Source organism: Takifugu flavidus, chromosome 7 (assembly GCF_003711565.1).
Source record: "Takifugu flavidus isolate HTHZ2018 chromosome 7, ASM371156v2, whole genome shotgun sequence".
Lineage (NCBI taxonomy): Eukaryota > Metazoa > Chordata > Actinopteri > Tetraodontiformes > Tetraodontidae > Takifugu > Takifugu flavidus.
The window spans coordinates 15,889,722-15,912,221 of record NC_079526.1 but is presented as its reverse complement, the minus strand read 5'-3'; the positions used below and the strand labels follow the sequence as shown (position 1 = coordinate 15,912,221).

The following is a 22,500-nucleotide window of genomic DNA, read 5'->3' as shown; positions in this document are numbered from 1 at the left end:
GTGTGTGTGTGTTGTGTGTGTGGTGTGTGGTGTGTGTGGTGTGTGGTGTGTGTGTGAGACCAGGAGGAATTTACAAAGTTCACGGTCCTGTTACAGGCAGGATAAAGCCGCCTTTGTGTGTGTGACAACACAAACCCTTCCATTATTTGTGGGCTGACCCAGAACCTGCAACAGCAGAAACTGGCCGTCCGAACCCGGAGCGCCGCCGCTCAGAACCGAGCCCAGTGTTAAAAGTCCCGGCGACGACATTAATGAGCTGTCCTCTAACGAACCTCCCAGCTCTCCCACAATACGCCATTGTGAAGCGCTGGGACCAGAACCCGCCCCACCTCCCCCGCCTGACCTCCCCCCGCCACTCTCTCAGCGGTGACCCGGGTGTCAAAGGTCGGCTGGCCTCACTGCCCACAACAAGCTGCTCGACGCCGCCGGAGCTCCGGCCGCTGCGTCCCGGGACGGCGCCGCTGTGAGAGGGCGACCGACGGCCGCGCGTCCCCCCCCCCCACGCCAGCTGTCAGAGCTCACGGCCGACAAAAGTTCCCTCAATTAGACGAAAGAGCGAGAGCGAGTGTGACCACGCGGACGGGGAGAGGAGAACCGGAGCGGCGGGACCTCGCAGAGACCGGATCAGAGGATCGGAGCGTTTCCTTTTGCAGCTGCAGGAAAGTTTGATCACTCCGGGACGGAGAGAGAAAAGGAGGAGAAAGGGGAGAATAACGGAGGAGAAGGAGAGAAGGACTCACCATCCACCAGGTCCTGGCCGAGATGTCGTAGCAGAGCTGCCATTTGATGGAACCTTCCGCACTTTTGGCTGCCATCACGCCGTCAGCGAGCTTCATCTGATGCGGGCGCGCTCGCCGCCGATAAGACGCCTAATTGAGGAAACATTCGCGCTGGCATGTTGGGCAACATGTAGCCCCGCTCGCACCATATGGAATCATGGGTAAAAAAAAGCTTCCTGACAATGAACCAATCTCATGCAGACCCCGTGGCAAGGTGAGCGGCAGTCATCTGCTCAGAGAGAACACCCCCCGCCACACACACGCGCGCACACACACACTCACACACACACACACACACACACACACACACAGCCAAGCAGAATGATGAGCCTCTTTTCTGCATCACCGTCCAGCTCAGGTCCTCCCTTTTTCTCCCTCGGGAAGAATCAGGACTTCATCATCATCATCATCATCATCATCATCACCATCGTCCGCTGGAGGAGAAGAAGATGACGATGATGATGAAGAAGAAAAAGGAGAAGAAAAAGGAGAAGAAGGAGAAGTGACTGACAACTGCCTCCCAAGTTTGCTGGTGTGTTCCTGGTGGGAAGACACATGGAAGTGCTTACAGACTGATCATGCTATGTTTTGTTTTGGGTTCCCCCCCCTTGTCCCCCCCCCACACACACACACACCCACCTCCCCCCCCGGCTGCCCCCTCACCCAGACCTGTGTGTTTTGGCATAAATACCTCCAGCCTGGAGGATGGAGCAGCTCTCGTCCATGCAGAGAGGATTCTGTCCAGAGGCTCCGTAAGTTTCAGCATTCATCTGAAAAAACGCTCCCACTGTCGAGATAAAAACAGGAATTTAACGACGTCGGAGGATTTTCCGACGTTCTTGGCTCACGTCTGGGTTTGGTTTCAAGTGTCCGTAACTGCGAGCTGTTTTTGTGGCGCCTCACAAACACGTTAGAGGGAATAAAGTCCCCGAACATGAAAGAGTCAGAGTTTTTTGGGGTTTTCTGGGGGCTCAGGTTCCTCTACCTGGACCGCAGCAGAACCACCAGCACCGCAGCAGCAGAACCACCAGCACCGCAGCAGAACCACCAGCACCGCAGCAGAACCACCAGCACAGTTCTCCCATTGTGGTGCTCAAACGCAGGAATGTGATTCAGAGATGGGGGTTGGGGGGTCGTAGGGGTATTAGGAGGCTTCACCTGACAACACAAAGGGCAAATATAATATAATCACCTGAGCTCAGCTGCTACAATGATGCTGCAATTTTAATTAAAATAATAGAAACTGCAACAAATATAAAAACAGGGAGGAACGATCACTTTTTTCTTTTTAAAAAAAAAAAAAATTTACGGAATGGCGGTAAACTGGAACCACGTGGAATAATTAAATATCATTGATACTAAATGATTTAGCTGAAATTATTAATATTAATATTATTTAAGTTGTTAATATTATTGAAGTTGTTCCGGTGCCTTCGTATACAATAAAGGCAGAATTAGATGCGCATGATGGATTGTAAAAAATAATCCGTTTTTGTTCAAAAATAATGAATTATAATTCATGATTCGTCAGCATTAGTGTTCGGTAACATCGGGACATCGCTGCATGTTTCTGCCCCAATAAACACTTACAAACACTAATGAAATAAAATCCTCTCACATTTATTAATAACAAAAATGTTTGTCTCGAAAACACTCGCTTACCGGAGCTAACTAGTTGCTAATGTAGCCAAATATAGCAAACAAAGCAGATTAAACCGCGATTAACAGCCACAGCGTCGCCTTCGGCATTATAATATCACATTTAATAGCAACAATATCACATTTAATATCAACAATATCGCATTTAATAGCTACAATATCACATTTAATAGCTGTAATTATCAGCTAAATGACACAAACAAGAGAAACTTTTCTGAGGAGAAGGCAGCAGCTTTTACAGCCTTTTTCCGAACATTAACTTTGTATTTTTATTGTGCTATTATTCCCTAACTTGGTACTTTTTTCATCATCTGAACACACAGAAGAGAAAAGAAAAGAACAAAGACTGAAAGTTTTCTGATTAAATGATCTGATGACAGTGAAGCACCTCCGCATCCGGACACCCGCCGCACCGAGCGGCTCCTCCAGCGGCCGCTGGGCAGAGAAATGCTGCACCGCCGCGGGGCAAACTGGACCGAAGCGGCCCGGCACCTGGATGCAGGAGGAACTGAACAAAGGGGGAACCGAGATGAGGGGAACCGGGATGAGGGGAACCGAGGTGAGTGGAACCGAGATGAGGGGAACCGGGATGAGGGGAACCGAGGTGAGGGGAACCGAGGTGAGGGGAACCGGGGTGAGGGGAACCGAGGTGAGGGGAACCGAGGTGAGGGGAACCGGGGTGAGGGGAACCGAGGTGAGGGGAACCGAGGTGAGGGGAACCGGGGTGAGGGGAACCGAGGTGAGGGGGACCGAGGTGAGGGGAACCGGGGTGAGGGGAACCGAGATGATTCTGCTCTTTATAATCTTCAAAATGAATTAAATGTAGTATTTACCGTGGATTATTTTTTTAATTTACTTGACCTCCTCCCTGTGTGTGTGAGCGTGTGTGTGTGTGTGCGCGCGCGCGTTCCTGTGTGCGTCCAGCAGGGGGCGCTGCGGTGTTACCGGCTCCTCTTCCATGATGAAGAGGAACTCGGTTGTTTTCAGCTGCTGAAATATAAAAACGATGTTTGAAGTTATAAAACTGGAACTATTAAAGAATTTACTGGTTTTGCTGGTTACTGGTGACGTTACACAAACGGGAATCTTCTAAACTGGTGAAGCTGGAGACACAAACAGAGGTCAGAGGTCAGACCAGCGAGTTAACCAGGAGGTGGTTCCACTGATCCGGAGGACTGAACTCCTCGGTTCCGAGGCTCTTCAGCTCAGGAGGTGAGACGTGAAGGTGGACGAGCACCTGGACCCACAGCTGCTCCTGGTGTGTTTGGGTTCAGCTGAAGGTTCTGAAGGTTCTGCTCAAGAACGCTGCCATGAGCAGAACCTTCAGAACCTTCAGCTGACCCACAAACCCAACAGCATCACTGCTCCTCCCTCCTATTGTTGCTGCTGCTGTTGCCAAGGGAGACGGTCAACATCTACCCCACGGTGGTGCACACCTCTGTCCATCCATCATCCATCCATCCTCCATCCATCCATCATCCATCCATCCATCATCCATCCACCCATCCACCCATCCACCCATCCATCCATCATCCATCTATCATCCACCCATCCATCATCCATCATCCATCCATCCATCCTGAAGCTCAGTGATGCTCAGCATCCATGTGAAGACATTTTAATGGTTGACTGGTCAGTGCAGCCCCCCCCTCATAAATGCCCCCCCGCCCCACCATCATAAATGCCCCCCCCCCGCCCCCCCTCTCATCTTCACTCTGTTTTTCTCTTTTCCTTCAGATGTTTGTGCTTCGTACATTTGTGGAACATTAAAGGTTGACTCAGATAAAACGTTTGACATGAGGCAGGAAGGTCACGTTCCAAACAACAGAGTTTGTTTGCATGCAGCCCCCCAACCCCCCCCCCCCCCCACACACACACACACTCGCACACACACGCACACACACTCTCACACACACACACACACACACACACACACACACTCTCTCACACACACACACACTCACACACTGATTGCACTCAGATGTCTTTATGGTCCAGCTGGTTGAGACAACAGAGAATGAACCACAATAAGCTGATGACAAGAGACAAACTAGTACATACCAGAACCAGACCAGAACCAGACCAGAACCAGACCAGTACCAGACCAGAACCAGACCAGTACCAGACCAGAACCAGACCAGAACCAGACCAGTACCATACCAGAACCAGACTGGTTTGACTGGTATGTCTGTGATGACCACATGAGTGTCTTCTGGCTGCACCAGACAGGAAGTGATGTCACATAAGTTCCAGCTAAATGCTAACAGCAGGAACGAGGCTGAATCTGCAGAGCCAGGCAGGACCTCTGAGCAGCTGGAGGTGACTCCATGAGAAGTCCATCCTGAGCACGTACGTGCACACGTCTGTGGTCTACACCCTGATCAGCTGCTGCACCTGGAACAGTTTTTAATGCAGCTGCAGATGATCCCACATCTGCTTCACGGAGGAAAACAAACCCCAGCAAGAATGACTTCATTGTTCTCTGGTGGAGGAGCTGATGATCTCCAGCTCAGAACGGAGCAGAACCAGCTTCCTGCCGGTCCGGCTGCTGCAGCAACACCTCCTGGAACCTGGTTCTGATCACACTCCTGACATCAGACTGGATCCAGAGCTTCTGAGCACGTGTCCGTGGGCCCTGAAGTTCTGCTCTGGTGACAACGGGTTCTGAGGAACGAGGTCAGATATTCTGGAGTTTGTGGATTCTGGAGGAACAGACGTGATGTTTCAAACACCTCCGTGTTGCAGATTAATGAGGACTTTCACGTGCGCCCTCTTCACGTGCGCCCCCCCTCGCCGCCCTTGGAGGCTATTTATACGCCGCGACCTTTCGCTGTGTCTTCGCGGATTATCAGAGGGCACCCATCAATTCTGGGGGGGTGATGGTCACGTTGGCACCAAACATTCAACTTCTGAGGAGATTTGTTGCCGGGTATTAAAGCAGCGCCGCTCCCTCCCTGAAGACACCGCCGCGGCGGCCAAATGGCCGCGGCGCCTCCCCCCAGAACAAGACGTGGCGTATTGGAACGGACAGGCGGGGCCGCCCGCCAAAGAGACCGCGGCGACACTGATGTCCATCCTGGCACGCCACCGCTGATCAGGGAGAATGGCGGTGAGTGGCAGCCAAGCTTGTCATCCTCACGGCGTCTGACAGCCAGGAAGCCCCCCCCCACGACCCTCAACGCTCCAGACCGCCAGAGACCACCACAGGAGCACCAGCAGCCTGCAGAGCTCAGAGGCACCAAGGCAGAGGTGACCACGCTACTGGCTCGTCATTCCGTCTCCGTGGAAACACAACGTTGGAGGTCCGCGTCCTCCTGGAGGCTCCTCAGGTTCCTCCTGATGCTCCTCACTGCTGGAGGTTTGCTCTCAGGAGCTCTGAAGGAACAACCAGTCAGAGGTTTTCACTCTGGAATCTTGATGATCCAACGGATCTGATCCTGGATCCTGGATCCTGGATCCTGGATCCGGTCCCATCACCTGATCATCTGATGCTCTGCAGCTGAAAGTCAAACCTCTACCAACGGACTTAAGGAACCCGGAGCAGAAGCTCCTCCTGCTCGATGCCCACAGAGCTGCTTAGTGCTGATGAACGAAGCCATTAACAGAAAAGTGTGACCCCAGGAGGGGCCAAAAGGAGGGGGGGGTAACAGGGGACCAACAGGGGGCAACAGGGGGCCAACAGGGGGCCAAAAGGGGGCAACAGGGAACCAACAGGGGGCCAATAGGGGGCCAATGGTGGGGCCAACAGAGGGGCAATAGGGGGCCAATGGTGGGGCCAACAGGGGGCCAACGGGGCCGAGCAGGACTCAAAAGAACTCAGAGGAAGGCAGCGATCTTTCTTCTCTTAACTCCATTATGATCATGTTGTCTGCAGTTCTATTATGAAAGTTCCTTCAGCCCCAGAACGTCTCGACCCAGAGGCCTCAAACGTCCCTGACAGTTGCTCTGAGTCTGGCTGACTGCACCCTCTCGCTACCAGCGTGGATGCTAAGCTAATTAGCTTCTATATCATCTATTTTTCATGACCTTTAAGCTGGTGTTGAGTCCACGGCCCCAGAGATGAAGGCAGAAGGTGTCCTGGGAGCTGCAGATGCTGCCAGTAATGGCCCAGCAGATGATCCCCACAGCAGCGTTGTCAGACCTCCTGGCGTCTGCTAATCTGAGCAGCATCTACCTTTCACTGCTGCCTCGGCCGTGCGAAGGGAGCACGCACACACGCTCCTCATGGAACAAGCTGGAATGTGCCACAACAGGCGTTCATGGTAATGTTCCTGCCCTCCAACCTGGTTTTTAAATGGAGATCTGACCGTCTCGTGGGGTCATGGCGGCTGACTGCGGGCTGTGATCTGTGAACGCCACCGGCCCGCCCGATTATCACTGAGGGAAACAAAGCAGCCCCCCCCCACTCCACCCCCGGTTTAACTGCTGTTTAGCATAATTAATGTGATCGGCCCACAGCGGCGCTCGCTGGGCTCCAGCCTTCTGCCACTGGGAATCACATCGGCGTGCTAACCAGTTTAACGCCGAGTGGCCGGGCAGCTCGCGCAGCGGAGCGGATGTGAGGGCGCGCGGACGCACGGAAAACACTCATTCATGGATATTTATAGCTGCTCTTGTAATATTCATCGCTGTCCCACATCGTCTGAGGGAAGCTTTCCGCTTCGGTCGGAACGGAAACTCTGCATGAAGCTACGCAGTTGAAATCCATCTCACACACGCTCAGCCAACATGCTAAGCTAGGCTAGCCCTAGGCTAGCTGCTCACATTTCCCTCAACTGTAAAAGTATTCTTCAAAAGCACCACGTGACTCGTTACGCCGAGCTAACTGTTAGCATGCTAAGCTATCTGCGGGCTGCCCATGGACTTTAACGTCGTGAGCTTTCCTCAGACCTTCATCCTAAACTTTTCCCAGTGGAAACCTGCATCCGAACACTTCTGAGTCAGGTGACTTGTTGGAGACGGGAGAAAATCTCCGTGGCAACACGAGTGGAGCAAACCTGGAGCAGGTGTGTGAGTCTCATTTAAAGTGACTTTCAGAGGAACTGAGCTGGCCCATCTTCGCTCAGACGGTTCCTCCACCACAACCAGAACCAGATCTCCGATTTCAATTCTTTGTCTTCAGCAAACTTTAATTCTGGGATGTTTGGACCTGGATTCCAGCGTTCGGACCTTTATGGCAGTTTCCTGGATTAAACGCGCCTTCAGACGCGTCGCCGCCTCGGTGAGCTCGGTGCCAGATTCAGTCAGAACTGTTCCAGAACCGCGCCGAGCCTCCGGATTCTGGAGGAATCAAAGAGAGGAGCTTTGCAGCGTGTTGGTCTGTGATCGGTGGAGGAGCAGCAGACGGAGGCTGACGACACCTTGACACGCTGCCATCTGCGGCCTGCTGGCTGCCTGTTTGGCATCGTGTCTGTCAGCCTTTTCTGGTCCCAGCGTGAGCAGATTAACAGACGCCCCCCCCCCACACGCCCCCCCCCCACCCCCCCCACCCCCGCCATCCCGCCATTTCTCCACCACAACAGCTTTTCACACCCAGAGGACGAGCCGCCATCTCGTCCCCGCCGATTGTACCTCCTCATCTTTATCTCTGCTCTCCTGCTGCTCGCCACCTCTCCAGGGTTTAAACCCAACACGGTGACGAGGGGGGTGGGGGGGGGTGGGGGTTCTGTGTGGGGGTTGGGGGGTGTCAGTGGACCAAAGCCACAACTTGGCTCAGCCCAGGACGCCTGGCTGCGTCCTCGTCCTGCCTCTGGTCAGAGATGGTTTTAGGGAGGACGGGGCCGGTCAGGAGCTGGCTGTGATGCTCGGTACCGGGGAGGGGGCTTCTTCACAGCTTGGCTCAGCTTCCCCACAACTGAAATCTAATCCTACACATCCCGTAAGTGTTCGGACATCAGCCAGGTTTGTGCCCCCCCCCCCCATGTGATGCCAGATTTAAATATTCAGCACACTTCCTCGCACGTGCAGCTCAAAGTTCTGCTTCCTTTTCCTGCTTGATATCGGTCTCCGAGGTCCGAACCTGGTGGTCATCACCGCCGCCGCTGACCTGCGGCTAGTTAGCATAGCTAGCTTGGCTGTTGTGTCTCGTAGCTTCATGTAGTGAAAATCAAGTGTCTTCTTTCAGTGTTTTGATGGTTTTGTTGCTCTTTCCGTCCCCTTTAGGACATTATTGATCTGAACCATTATCCCGGATCTAAGGATCTGAGAGGATCCTCAATCTTCCTGCATTCATCCGACGGGTCAAAGGTCAAAGCTGCCGCAGCACCGCCGGCTTTTGGTGTCGCTCAGACGCTTCCCATAAACCTTGTTTTGTTTCTGCTACGGGAGACATAAAGAAATAAAGGCCGCAAACAGACGGGATTTAAATATTCATGTGAGCAGATTTGAATAATCTGGAATCTGCTGTGACTGGGTGGACGATGGGTGTGTGACGGCGCTGCTGCATCACTGAGCTGAAATGAAACAGAAAATATGTCGCCTGTTAACGTGGGCGGGCTGCGGGCCGCCGGGGCCGACCTGCGCTAACATATTTAAATCGGATCTGGAGCAGAGCCAGAGGTCCTTGTTTCAAAATCCGCCCGCAGGTTCTGGAGAGCCGACACCCTCCGGAGCTTCAGGCAGCTTCAGTAGAACTGGATCTAAATCATTCACACCGAGGCAGCGGCGCTTGGTGGGGCCCCTGACCCCTGACCCCTGACCCGTCCCCGTCCAGCCTGTCCTGAACGGCGCCCCCTCCTGGTCCTGGGGGGGGGCTCCACAGCATCCTCGCTAATGTGTTTTTAATTAGCGTTGTTAGCCTGAGTTTGTCCTCTTCTAAACAGGCCTGGACCCCGGGAGCAGGACGGGTGGCAGAACCTCCATAGTTGGGCTGTAAAACACCTGCGTCTTCATCTATCACTGTTCTGATGTCCCACCTGACTCAAACATCTGGAGGGGGTGAGCTCTTGGTTCGGCTGCTTCCTGGACTCACCACAATTTACTGTCCTTACCTGCTAATGCTAACCCTCTCTGGTCCGCTCCTGTGGTCCATTTAAGGCAGCGGTGGGCATCGAGGGCCGGATCCAAGCCGGACCTTCTGTCCTACAGGTAAACACTCTCACCTGGGGCTCCATTTACCTGGGTGAAAGCATTTCCTGCCTGGTAGGATGCAAAACCCAGCTTGAATTCAACCCTCGAGGAATGGATCTGACCTCCTCTGACGGGCAGGTCCAATCCATGAAGGCTGGAATCCACCCAGGTTTTGCATCCTACCAGGGAGAACCCGCTTTCACCAAGGTAAATGGAGCCCCAGGTGAGAGTGTTTACCTGTAGGACAGAAGGTCCGGCTTGGATCCGGCCCTCGAGGACTGGATGTGCCCACCCGTGATTTAAGGTCTTCCTCACTTCAACCTCAGCTTCTCTACTCTGAAGTTTCCTTTGTTTTAGGTCACAAGTGAAGCCACAACGGGGTCCAACAGAGGAACCCAGAGGAAGCGTTACCTGTTGGACCCTGCGAGGCCCCTGCGAGGCCCCTGCGAGGCCCCTGCGAGGCCCCCGTCCTCTCTGTGGAGGAAGACCGACCTGATCAAGACTTCTCAGAGCTTCCCAAGTGTCTCCTCAGTGATTCAGTCAGGATAAGATCTCTTTTATTGGTCCCACACCAGGAGACCTCTGCGGGTCAGTTTGAGAGGTTACAGAGATCACATGACCTCCTACAGAGATCACATGACCTCCTACAGAGACCACATGACCTCCTACAGAGATCACATGACCTCCTGCAGAGACCAGGCAGCCACAACCTCCTGACGGAGGTTCTGAACTGGTGTGTTGCTGGTGCTGCTGCTCTAATTCTGTGGTGATGCTACAGGAGCTCCTGGGGGTCTCTGAGGAGCCCTGCTGGGACAGATCTTTGGTCACGCTTCCAAACGTTCCCGTTGATGGGCAGGAAACATGCTGGATGTGATTCCCAGAGAGAGAGAGCGAGCGAGAGGGCGAGCGAGAGGGCGAGCGAGCCAGCGAGAGGAGCCAAGAGGCAATCAGACTGGGAACGATGGGGAAGGTTCTCCAGGTTCTGGCAGCAGAACCGTCCATGCTGTGAGTCACGCTCAGCACGACCCGGGACCAGGAGCTCATGGAACACAGGCTCACGTGCACACGTGCACGAGCACACGTGCACGAGCACACAGGGGTGGTTTATCTTCTCTTGATGTTTGATGACCCAGTCTTTAACCAGCCGGTTTATACTCACCTGTATAACCTCTGTAGTTAAACTGGTAACCTGAACTAACCGGTCAGTCAAACTGGAAAAGAGCTGGACAGTGAAGGGGAGGGACACCAGAGGGGGGGGGGTCGTTCTGGACCGTGAACTTTGTGACAAATGTGACCTTTGACCCCAAGAAACCAAAACTCACAGGATGGATGGAGGAGCCCTCTTTTTGGTGTGTGTGTGTGTGTCTCTGTGTGTGTGTCTCTGTGTTAGTGTGTGTGTGTGTGTGTGTTAGTGTCTCTGTGTTAGTGTGTGTGTGTGTGTGTGTGTGTGTGTTGTGTGTGTGTGTCTCTGTGTTAGTCTGTGTGTGTGTGTGTGTGTGTGTGTGTGTGTGTGTTCCATCATGGTGAATGAATTAATTACAGGTGTTGTGAGCTCCTCCTGCTCCTCTGGCAACATCTGGACCTGGGATGTATAATAGATGTCCTGGACGCTCCCTCGGTCTCAGGTGAGACGCCACAGTTCTCGCTTCACCGCAACAACGTTTGTTTCCTCTGCAGAAAGAAAGTGTTGGACTGTTCGTCTTTGGAAGACCAGGAGGGGACACAGGTGAGACACAAGGGGACACAGGTGAGACACAAGGGGACACAGGTGAGACACAAGGGGACACAGGTGAGACACAAGGGGACACAGGTGAGACACAGGAGGGGACACAGGTGAGACACAACAGGTGAAGCTCAGCAGCAGCACAGGAACAAGCAGAACCTTCATGGTTCCTTCCTGGTCTCCAGGAGCAGGTTCCTCCTCAGGAGGCCGAAGACAAAGACTCCTCCCTCCCTCTCCTCCTCCTCCTCCTCCTCTTCTTCCTCCTCCTCTTCCCCCACCTCCTCCTCCCCCACCTCCTCCTCCTCAGCTCGGGGTCATCAGACTGTTTCTGATGAACTATAATTGATTAAATTAACAACCACATTAACATAATCAAGTTTTTTATATTGTCTTGTGTGGGCGAGCGAGGCCCAGAGCTAATCCCCTCTCCCTCTCTCTCTCTCTCTCTCTGACATCCGTCCATCCGTCCGTCACTCACACCGTCCGCCCCGTCACTCTTCATCAGTCTCCTTGGCGATGGGATGCTGGTGGTAACCCGCGGTGATGGGAGGCCACTCTGATATGTAAAGCAGGTCGTCTGGACCCGGGCCGAGCTGTCAGCGTCCCGGCTGCCTGTAGCTGCGAGGGAGGCCGCCGCGCGGGTCACCCAAATCTATGCTAATTTGACATTTGCAGCCTCATTTGCATACGTACACATCAAAGTTTTTTTTCTTGTTATGTTGTTTTTCAACCTCCTGCTGCTGCTGTTGGAAGAGGAGAGAGCCGTGTCTGAGAACTCCCACGTTCAGCTGGTCCTTAAACGTCACATTTCTACCACGTTCAAATCATCTATGAATCTATAAATCACGTTAATGTGCGTAAAACGTTGTTGGAGCTCAGACAGGCAGACAGACAGACAGACAGGCAGACAGACAGGCAGGCAGGCAGGCAGGCAGGCAGACAGACAGACAGACAGACAGACAGACAGGCAGCAGGCAGGCAGACAGGCAGGCAGACAGGCAGGCAGACAGACAGACAGACAGACAGACAGGCAGACAGGCAGACAGACAGGCAGCTCCACTCGGGAAGTGTCAGGAACGTGATTCCTGTGTTCGCGCCTGCTTCCTGCGGTGGAGGGCGTTTGCAGATGACCTGAACCTCGCCGTCATGTTCCCGTGACCTCTGCTGAGACGCGGCGCCGCGCTGCATAATGAGCCGTGTTCAACAGTCGGGAGGTTGTTTTAATCCTGCGAGCTCGTGTCCGACCTCGCTGCACTGATTAGGAACACGATCACGCCTCTGCGGCCGCCGCTGTTCAACATTCGGCCGCGTGGTCGCAGCAGACGGAGCTCAGGTTAGCATGCTAACGTTAGCAGCCAGCCGTCCTGTCCTACCTGAGGAACCTCCTCCCAGGTGAGCAGGTCCACCTGGACCAGCTCAAACTGCTTTTGTTCCTGGTTTACACTCTCAGCCTGTGCAGGCCGAGGTTCTGGTGCCGAGGGGCCCTCGTCCCGATGCTGTGTGAGATGGAGGCCGGTCCGGCACCACAACCATCAGAAGCGAGGACGCCGATTCGCCGCCGTCGTTCGGATGCTCCAAATGTTGTTTCCTGTCTGACACGAAGCCGATTTAACCGAACCAGAAGAGGAGCAGAATCGCCCGGGATGTAAATGTGACACCGCGCAGCTGCTGCCTTTTAGCAGCCAAACTGTCATCCTGAGATGTTTTCACACCTTTAAGATCCTGTCCCCCCTCCCACACACACACACACACACCACACACACACACACACACACACACACACACACACACACACACACACACACACACACACACACTCCCTGGCATGGTGCTGCTGTGAGAGTGTCTGGGGAGATGTGTGGATGGACGGGTCATCCGGCGCTGGTTGCCAGCTCTGGTCTTGGCTCAGCTCATCCTTTGCTTGTGCTCATGCAGTTGGCAGGTCAACCAAAGCACGCACACACACACACCACACACACACACACGCACACACACACACACACACACACACACGCGCACACACACACACACACACACAGATTTTAAATCTAGTACCTTTGTGGAGCCAGAAGTTTGTCTCTATGGGTGTGAAGTACACGAGCTTGATGTGAGACTGAGCTCAGTATGGACTCCTCAGGAGGAGGAGAGATGAAAGAGGAGGATGTTGGCTGCTGGAAGAGGAGGTGAAGGAGGAGGAGGAGGAGGAGGGGGAGGAGGAGGAGGAGGAGGAGGAGGAGGAGGAGGACAGGCCAGCATGGCCACACTCCAGTCTGCTGGCTGAACACCAGTTAGTGCTTAATCACAGCGAGTGGTCAACCTCTGCCTTCACAGCCAGCTGACATCCCAGCTCAGTGTGTGTGTGTGTGTGTGTGTGTGTGTGTGTGTGTGTGTGTGTGTGTGTGTGGTGTGTGTGTGTGTGTGTGTGTGTTGAACTGAAGGTTATTGAGTTTCTAATCTGTTCAAATAAAAGCGTCAAAAACAACCCGGACAGATGTGATGCAGGATGAGGACAAACACAACAGGAAGTAGCTGGTTGTGGTTGTTGGATTGTTGCTCGACTACACAAAGGTTGTGTTGTGTTATGTGTAGTTGTTCTTGTGACCAATCAAAATCTGAGTTTTAATAAGAGTCACCTGAGAGACCAGAAGGTGGCCTGAAACCCCATGAAGAGCAAACACACACACACACACATTTGTCATGTTCTATCTCTGTGAGGACATTCATAACTGACCACACTTAATTCATCACATGAATAAGAACACGCACGCGCACACACACACACACACACACACACACACACACCATAGAGAGAAACATACCCACGTCTCTGGACCTCCTCCGGGTCCTGAACCTCCCCCCAGCTCAACCCCGACCCTGAACCCTCAGACCCGTCTCTGAAGCTGTGAGGACCAGACAGAATGTCCTCACTTTGTGGGCCTCGCTGGGTAAGAGGGACAGGAACACACACACTCTGGGATGTCATGCATGAACTTTGAACTGTAGCCAGCTCGTCTTCAGCGTGCGTCGGCTAATCTGAAGCTACTGCTCGCCCGCTGCTCCACTGAGCACGCTCCGTGGAACACGACATCCTGCCCCCGCTGCTCAGCCTCAGCCTCCGGATCAGCCCTCCGTCTGTCTGCCCGACCCGACGTCCATCAATCAACCACGGGCCCAGGAACGGGCCGCCTCCAGCCAATGGCACCGTTTCAGCAGGACCTGGAGGGATGGATGGAGAACAGGTGGGGCATGTCGTGTCAGAAAAGTTTAAAGCAGTTTTATGTGAAGTGGTGCTGATGGTTCCGTGAGACGAGAAGGTGAGAGCCGGTGAACGGGTGACCCACTCCCACAGCGGGCAGAACCATGCGATGAGGGCGGAGGCCCGCCTGGACGCGGTCAGCCGACCTGCGACCTTGAGCTCAACGTTTGCTGGAGCTGACGTCTTTTAAGAGACAGGTTTTCTATCTGAGAGCGAAGCAGCGGGGCTCTCGAAAGGGCTTTGATCTCATGTGTTTGGGTGTCAAGGCTCGTGCACGTGTGTGATACTCAGATGGGACTGATGGGGGCGCCGGAGGCAGTCATCTGATCCATGGACTCCATCAACATTAAAACCTGTGTGTGTGTGTGTGCGTGTGTGTGTGTGTGTGTGTGTGTGTGTGTGTGTGTGTGTGTTGGGGGTGTTGGGAATGAGAGGGAAGGTCACGAAGGTCACCCCCTACCAAGGGTCATCACCTGGCGGTGGAGGAGTGGCCTGCAGTCGTCATGGGAGCGAACGCTCCGTCGATCTGCTTCCTCATTTCATGTGGAAAAAACAACTAATTACGTGGAAATATGATAATGTCCAGCGCTGCAGGACGTGCCGTTCGGCCCCGATTATTACCCAGAATCCCCAGCTCCGGCTCTCTCTCCTGGTATTTCTCCCAGGGACTCTCGCCCTTTCACGACTGGAGAAACATTAGTGTCCAGTCCGGCTCATTTTGCATCAAAACAACACCTCATTTGCATAATCTGAGGATGAGCTCCTCCCTCCACAATGCTGCCAGGGAAGATGTGTGTGTGTGTGTGAGTGTGTGAGTGTGTGTGCGTGTGTGTGTGTGTGTGGGGGGGGGGTATCTCACATTGTTTGACATATTAAAGCTGACAGGTTCCCAGTGAGTCTCCACTGGTCACCACTAGAACCCTTTAACAGCAGTAATGGGCCTGAGAGCAGATTGCATACACACACTCACACACACTCTCTCTCTCTCACACACACACACACTCACACACACACTCTCTCTCTCACACACACACTCACACACACTCTCTCTCTCTCTCTCTCTCTCTCTCACACACACACACACTCACACTCTCACACACACACTCTCTCACTCACACTCTCACACACACACTCACACACACACACTAATGCAGACACAGACTCACCCTTGTGCTTTCATCTTTGGGGATTAGGTCCAGATCAACCGCCTGACCGTCCCAAGTAAAGCCCTGACCCCTGACCCCTGACCCCTGACCCTAAACCCGACTCTAAGATGAACTTTCAAACCAAGTATCCACTCTCAAACACACCTTTAAAGTTGTGAAACCAGGCAAAATGTCCTTTTGTGGGTGCATGAATACACACAACACACACACACACACACAACACACACACACACACACACACGCACACACACACACACACTCACACTCACACACACGCACGCATGCGCACGCACGCACACACGCACGCACACACACACACACCTGATCAGCTCTCATTCAGTCCTGAATCAAGATAAAATCATGTTTATTTCAAATCTGCGTTTAAACCTCAACAGTGGCACTTTTGTGGGTATTCCGAGGAAATCTGGGATTATTCCGGTGTGAGGATGCAGACGTGCTCGTCCTCTTTGTGGCTGCTGCCACGGAGCGGAACACGTGCCACTGGGCTGGCGTCCGCCTGCCGCTCTGATGGTGCTGCCAACACGCCGCCGGCGGTGGACACACTTCAGTCATGGGCTCCAGACTCCAGCTGCTTTCATCTCTGGCTGTAACGAGTCTTTACCTGAACATCAGTGAGCTCGGAGCGGCGCCGTGGCGCCCAGCAGCTTCTGGGGATTCACCTGCGTCCACGGCAGCACCGCGACCACGAGTTCACGGTCAGCAGAGCTCCGCCTCCTCCCTCGTTCCTCCTCCTCCCTCGTTCCTCTCCTCCTCCTCCTCGTTCCTCCTCCTCCTCTCCTCCTCCTCCCTCGTCCTCCTCCTCCTCCCTCGTTCCTCCTCCTCCCTCGTTCCTCCTCCTCCTCCCTCTTTCCTCCTCCTCCTCCCTCGTTCCTCGTTCCTCCTCCTCCCTTGTTCCTCCTCCTCCTCCTCCTCCCTCGTTCCTGCCTCTGCAGACGTTCTGGGCTTTAATTATGGGTCAGCGAGGAGGAGAGTTAATGTGACGTGCTGCACGAGTCACGGCGTCCGGCTGACAGCGACCCCGGGGCCCTGCAGGCGGGCGCGGGGCCAAACGCCATCGCAACGGCTAAAGCTGCCACGCAGGCACGAGCAGTCAGGAGTGATGAGAGAGCTGGACGGGCCGGAGACGCCAGTCAGAGACGGGGACAGTGTCCCTCTGAGACAGGAAGGCCAGAAACGACTTTAACACAAGTTTACTGAAACTCGAGGGCCGAGGACACGCAGACACACACACAGATACACACACACAGATCCACAGTTACACACAGATACACACACACAGATCCACAGTTACACACAGATACACACACACAGATCCACAGTTACACGCAGATACACACACCACAGATCCACAGTTACACGCAGATACACACACACAGATCCACAGCTACACACAGATACACGCACAGATCCACAGCTACACACAGATACACGCACAGATCCACAGCTACACACAGATCCACAGCTACACACAGATACACGCACAGATCCACAGCTACACACAGATCCACAGCTACACACAGATCCACAGTTACACACAGATCCACAGCTACACACAGATCCACAGTTACACACAGATCCACAGCTACACACAGCTACACACAGATCCACAGTTACACACAGATCCACAGCTACACACAGATCCACAGTTACACACAGATCCACAGTTACACACAGATCCACAGTTACACACAGATCCACAGCTACACACAGATCCACAGCTACACACAGATCCACAGCTACACACCTCACCTCAGTGCTGATGGACTGTTTCTGGACCCTTTCATCACCTCCACGCTGCCCGTGACCTTTGACCTGCTGCAGTGTCCAAACACCATCTGGGTCTCCAGTTCCTGGACCTGGACCCCCCAACTCCACCTTCCTGCCCAGTAGACCACAGGTGGTCCCCCCTCACCTTGGACCCCCCAGGGCTGTGTGCTCTGGGTTCTGCTCATCATCATGTTCTGCTGTGGTGGGACATCCATGTTACCATGGTGACGGCTAATTCCTCCCATTCTCTGAGCCACATGTGTGGAACCCATCAGGAGACAGGAAACACCCAGAGCTACTGAGCGCTTGAGCAGACGACAGGAAACCACCGTGTCATCATCTACCAGAACGTTCCTGCAGATCCGGGAGCTTCAGGAACACGTTCCTGCAGATCCGGGAGCTTCGGGAACACGTTCCTGCAGATCCGGGAGCTTCGGGAACACGTTCCTGCAGATCCGGGAGCTTCGGGAACACGTTCCTGCAGATCCGGGAGCTTCGGGAACACGTTCCTGCAGATCCGGGAGCTTCGGGAACACGTTCCTGCAGATCCAGGAGCTTCGGGAACACGTTCCTGAACGACCCAGATTTAGCTCGCTAGCACGTACCACAGAAGCTGGAGGCCATAGATAAACGCTCGGTTTGTCCGGGTGGATCTCCTCCCCCCAGAGTCTGAACAGACCAGATTTATGGAACTACAACACAAAAGATTTCTGACAGGCTGTATTTACTGGTTCCTGCCTGGTTCCTGCCTGGTTCCTTGCTTGTTCCTTGCTGGTTCCTGCTCCGTTGTTCTTGTATTCTGGATAAACATGAATGGGCCCCTAATCCCCCCCCCCCCCAGTTCTCAGAGGAGGATTTGAGGAGGTGAAACAACAGCTGCAAAACTACGACAGACTCACATTTCCCCTTCCTGTCAAACCAGCCCCCCCCCTCTCTCTCTCCCCCCTCTCTCCCCTCTCTTTCCCACCTCCTGCCCCCCCAGATGTGTTGGGGCGCTCCGTTTAGAGATACCAGAGATGTTGTAGAAGCGAGAATAAGAAGCAAGACTTTATCTAAGAAGGTAAGCTAGACACACACAGAAACTCAATAATCTGGCTTTTATAGGCTCACACACACACACACACACACAGTGTGGAAGTTTCGCAGTGCGATCTGAGAGGACTGATAAACCTGACGGAAAGATCCACGATGGCTGGGAGAAGAGCTGGAGATGAAGGGAAGGTTCTCCTCGTTTCCTCCACAGTCCAAAATATCGATATCAGACCTGAATTTCTCCACAGTGAAAGTTCTGGTCACCAGAATAAACCTGTTTGAGTTCTAGTTGTGTCACATGACGCGGAGGGTTGAGAGGTCAAGCAAGTTCTGGTGACTCAGCTGTGACGATCACCAGCGTTTTCATTGCTCTCTGAAGCTGCCGTCACCCAGACGATCAAAGCAGCGTGTGAAGCGACACCCTGGCTCCAGTTGGTCCCTTCACCCCTCCACCTCAGCAGGGTCCCACACAGGATTTTTCCCTGCATGTGTGCAGCCAGAGCACCTGAAGGCACCATGGCTGCCATCACCGTCCTGCTGCTCCTAGCTGCCACGCAGGTCTCCGGCCTGGTCCGGCTCAAATCCGGCGTGGAGGTGGCGAGGGGGCGGTCGGCGTTCGTCACAGGGCGGCAGCTCCAGATCACCGTGGGTCCTGCTGCAGACTGTAAGGTGGAGGTGGTGACGAACGAACCCGTCACCCAGAGAGTGGGGAGGCTGACGCCACAGGTGAGACGAGGCCACAGGTGAGACGAGGCCACGCCTCCTGCACAGGACGCTCAACCTTCCGTGACGGCTGGTTTGTCCACAGGTGTTCGACTGCACGTTCCCGGACGATCGAGTCAAATATGTCCACAACGGAAGCCCCCAACTGGACGAGGACACGGTGATGCTGAGAGTCTACAGGTCTGTCAGTAGCATGTTAGCATTAGCATTAGCCCGAGTCCACCTCTCTGTCCTAGATGGTTATTAAATGAAATAATTAGCATTTTGCTTTGGTTGAGGGGTTGAACGTGTGTGTTAATGTGTCGGTGCGTAGCTTCACCTCCTCAGACACGCAGATGGAGACGGTGGTCCTGCCCGTCAGGGTAGTGGACTCAGGTTCTGGCCTGGTGGTGCTGGGCAGCACCCCCCTGCTGGTCCCTCAGGCCTACGGTCTGTCCAACATCATCGACACCAAAGTGTTGAGGATCCAGACGAGGGGCGACCTGATCTGTACCGTCAGACTTCTGAACACCGACACCGGCGTCCCGAGTCTGGGTCAGCTGGTGAGGGAGGAGGAGTCCGGCGCGAGGAAGGGTAACGCTGGACACGGACAGGGAAGAGGCTTTCATGGAGGAGCAGACCCGCTGAGATGTTTGTGTTTGTGCTCCATCAGGCAGACAGACAGATTTTCACTGTCCAGGAAATAAACCGTGTCCTCATCGCACCACAGACGTCCACTTCCTGAAAACCAGCTGCCAGGAATTCCTGCACTCAGGTCTGAGGTACCAGCACCTGAGTCCGCCATCATCTGAGGTCGATTACATCCCAATCAGGGTGGAGCTGAGGGAGCGGGACACCCGGGCCCCGCTGGAGGTACAGGAAAGGGCTTTAAAGTTGCACTATGAGATGGTTTCGGTAGTTTTTGTCTGAAATTGTTAGCACCTCCCATTGCTCCGCTAGCTGCCTGGCTGACTGCACTGTGAACAAGCTGGGTCTCTGGAGACAACAGGGGGTCGTAAACATCAAAGTGGGGACAGGCTGCCCACCACAACATAAGGAACCACCTCCCAGCCAAGCAACACGATGGTTGGGGGAGGGGTGGGCTTAACGCCTGTGCAGATCTCGTCACTGAACAGTTGGAGTTAGCTCAGCCTCAATGTCAGCGCGGCGCAGCTACACTTGAGTCGTGGCGTTCATGACAGTTACAGAAACAGTTGGGGGAGGGGCCAACAAGTGAGGTCACACGAGATCCCATAGTGCACGTTAACGCCAGTTAAAGATCCAATAACAGGAGATAAACATCAGCAATTAGCAGTTCACAGACAGGAAGTGATGTCAGGGTTGTAATGTGAGTCTTAATAATAAACCTTTTTTTTCCCACCTCCTTGCCACCTCAGGCTGAGTCGCTATGGTTACCAGTTCTAATACACGGTGCTGTGCAGAACCAGCCACCCCAGGCCACCTTCATGGCCTCCTTAATCCTGGAGGTGGACCAGTTCATCCTCACGCCGCTCACCACAGCGACTCTGGACGCCAAAGATGGCGAGACGCCGCAGGAGAGGCTGGTCTTTAATGTGACGGCGCCGCCTGTGCGCGGATACATCACCCACCTTGATGACCACACCAAGCCCATCTCCTCCTTCACCTGGCTGGACCTCCATGAGATGAAGGTGGCCTACCAGCCACCCAACAACAGCCAGCCACAGCGCGGGAACTACGAGGTCATCTGCTCACATTTCTACTACTATATTACATCAAACTTACAATACGGCTACAACTCATTTTAACTTTTACCATCATAGTTGTTACAAATATTAAATGGGATTTTTCGTAATTTTTCATAAAAAAATGTAGAACAATAACAATTCTCACATGAGAACAAACAGTTAGCTAAGGCTGATTCAGCCGCGGCTACGTAAGGTTAGCCAACAGATTAGCTGCTACGGTAGTTAGCGGTTAGCTAACTGGGTGTAATAAAGCACAGTATGGAAATCCTAAGTGATATTTCTACCCTATAAAAGGTGGAGTTCCAGGCGATAGACGGAGCCTTTACGACCAGCGCGCCCATCACGGTGCACATCTCAGTCAGGGCAGCTGAGACAGACGCACCCCGAGTGTCCTGGAACACAGGTGGGTGCAGGTGCATCACAGCTTCTCTTATCACAGAGTTGCTAATAGTAGCGACTCTCATCTCAGGTTTGGATCTTTTGGAGGGACAATCCCGACCAATCACGTGGGAGCAGCTGCAGATCGTCGACAGCGACGACATTCAGGCCGTTTACCTGGTGGCCGTAGATGGACCTCGGCACGGACACCTGAGGGTCAGAGGTCAGTAATAACAATGATAATACAACTTTATTACATGACAAGCAGCACAAAGAGGTCCAAAAGAGATCCTTTAAATTCCTCGCTTCTACTTCTCGGGGGTCGGGGCGATTCTTCACGTCCTGTTCCGATGGTCTGTTGTGGCAGACGTGGTCTGGCATTTTCCGCCTGTTTTACCCCCATGTGTTGTCCATCAGTCAGGGAGTGGGGTGTAGCTGGGGCAGCATATGTCTAGTGGCCCTGCATGTGTTTGCTAATCAGGTGTAAAACGGGGCCAATGCCGAGTCGCCAGGGGCCACGGCGGCGTCCTCAATTGTCCACGTCTGTCCATTCCAGCCCAGCGCTTTAGGACTCCGCCCCTTTGTGAGCAGATTGGAGTGACTGATGCCTTTTCATGCCGCCGTGCACAGCGAGCAGATGCAGTGTCCCTGAACAGGTTTTCATGCTAACAGAGCAGGAGGGACGAGGGAGACGGGGACGTGAGGCGACACAAGTGCTGGTGGCCCGGGGGGGTCGAGGTGGCCTGGCTGGAGGCGTGTTTAGACCTCGCCCAAACAGGTCATGAAACAGGCCGGAAAGCTTCAGTTCCTGCGAAGATGTTTAAACGAGGAGTTAAAATCTTTCAGCTTTACTTTAATGACACCTTTAAACTCTCGATGGGGTCAACTGGTGAAAAGATGATTGTCTCAGTTTGTTTCTTATATAAGTTCTAAAATCTTTCTAAACCCCACTTTTCTCCTGAACCTGCTCTTTATGTTGTGCACATTGATCCAAAAAACTTCACCGAGCCTCCAGAAACTCCCTCCATCGTGGCCACGCCCCTTTTCTGTGTCTTGACCCCATGAAGTGGGCCAGGGGGTTCACCTGGTGGCCCTGCCCCTTCCAGCCGCCTCAGCCAATCAGCTGCCGCGTTAGCTACACTCACGTCCCACAAGGTGTCACAACACCTGGAAGCGTTGATCCCAAACCTTCGGGAGGAACCTTGGCTGCTCCCGTCTGGGC

The 22,500-nt window shown here is 53.7% G+C and overlaps 1 protein-coding gene and 1 long non-coding RNA gene across 3 annotated transcripts in view; one reads left to right on the top strand and one right to left on the bottom strand.

Annotated features, from left to right (window-relative positions):
• Nucleotides 1-909: 909 nt before the first annotated feature.
• Nucleotides 910-3,026, bottom strand: LOC130528714 (uncharacterized). 2 transcript variants are annotated; one of them, XR_008951371.1, is made up of 3 exons: nucleotides 2,827-3,026; nucleotides 1,471-1,937; nucleotides 910-1,213 (listed from the first exon to the last, which is right to left on the bottom strand). It is a non-coding gene; the product is annotated as an uncharacterized LOC130528714 (long non-coding RNA). The 2 variants fall into 2 exon arrangements; XR_008951370.1 differs by lacking the exon at nucleotides 910-1,213 and adding an exon at nucleotides 1,222-1,319 and having other exon boundaries at nucleotides 2,827-2,957.
• Nucleotides 3,027-18,987: 15,961 nt separating this feature from the next.
• The window catches only part of frem1b (Fras1 related extracellular matrix 1b), a 26,710-nt gene continuing 23,197 nt past the window's right edge, over nucleotides 18,988-22,500 (top strand). The window contains 7 exon segments of the mRNA XM_057037512.1: nucleotides 18,988-19,197; nucleotides 19,280-19,374; nucleotides 19,508-19,767; nucleotides 19,847-20,046; nucleotides 20,571-20,894; nucleotides 21,195-21,303; nucleotides 21,370-21,501. Coding sequence (XP_056893492.1) covers nucleotides 18,988-19,197; nucleotides 19,280-19,374; nucleotides 19,508-19,767; nucleotides 19,847-20,046; nucleotides 20,571-20,894; nucleotides 21,195-21,303; nucleotides 21,370-21,501 — 1,330 coding nt within the window.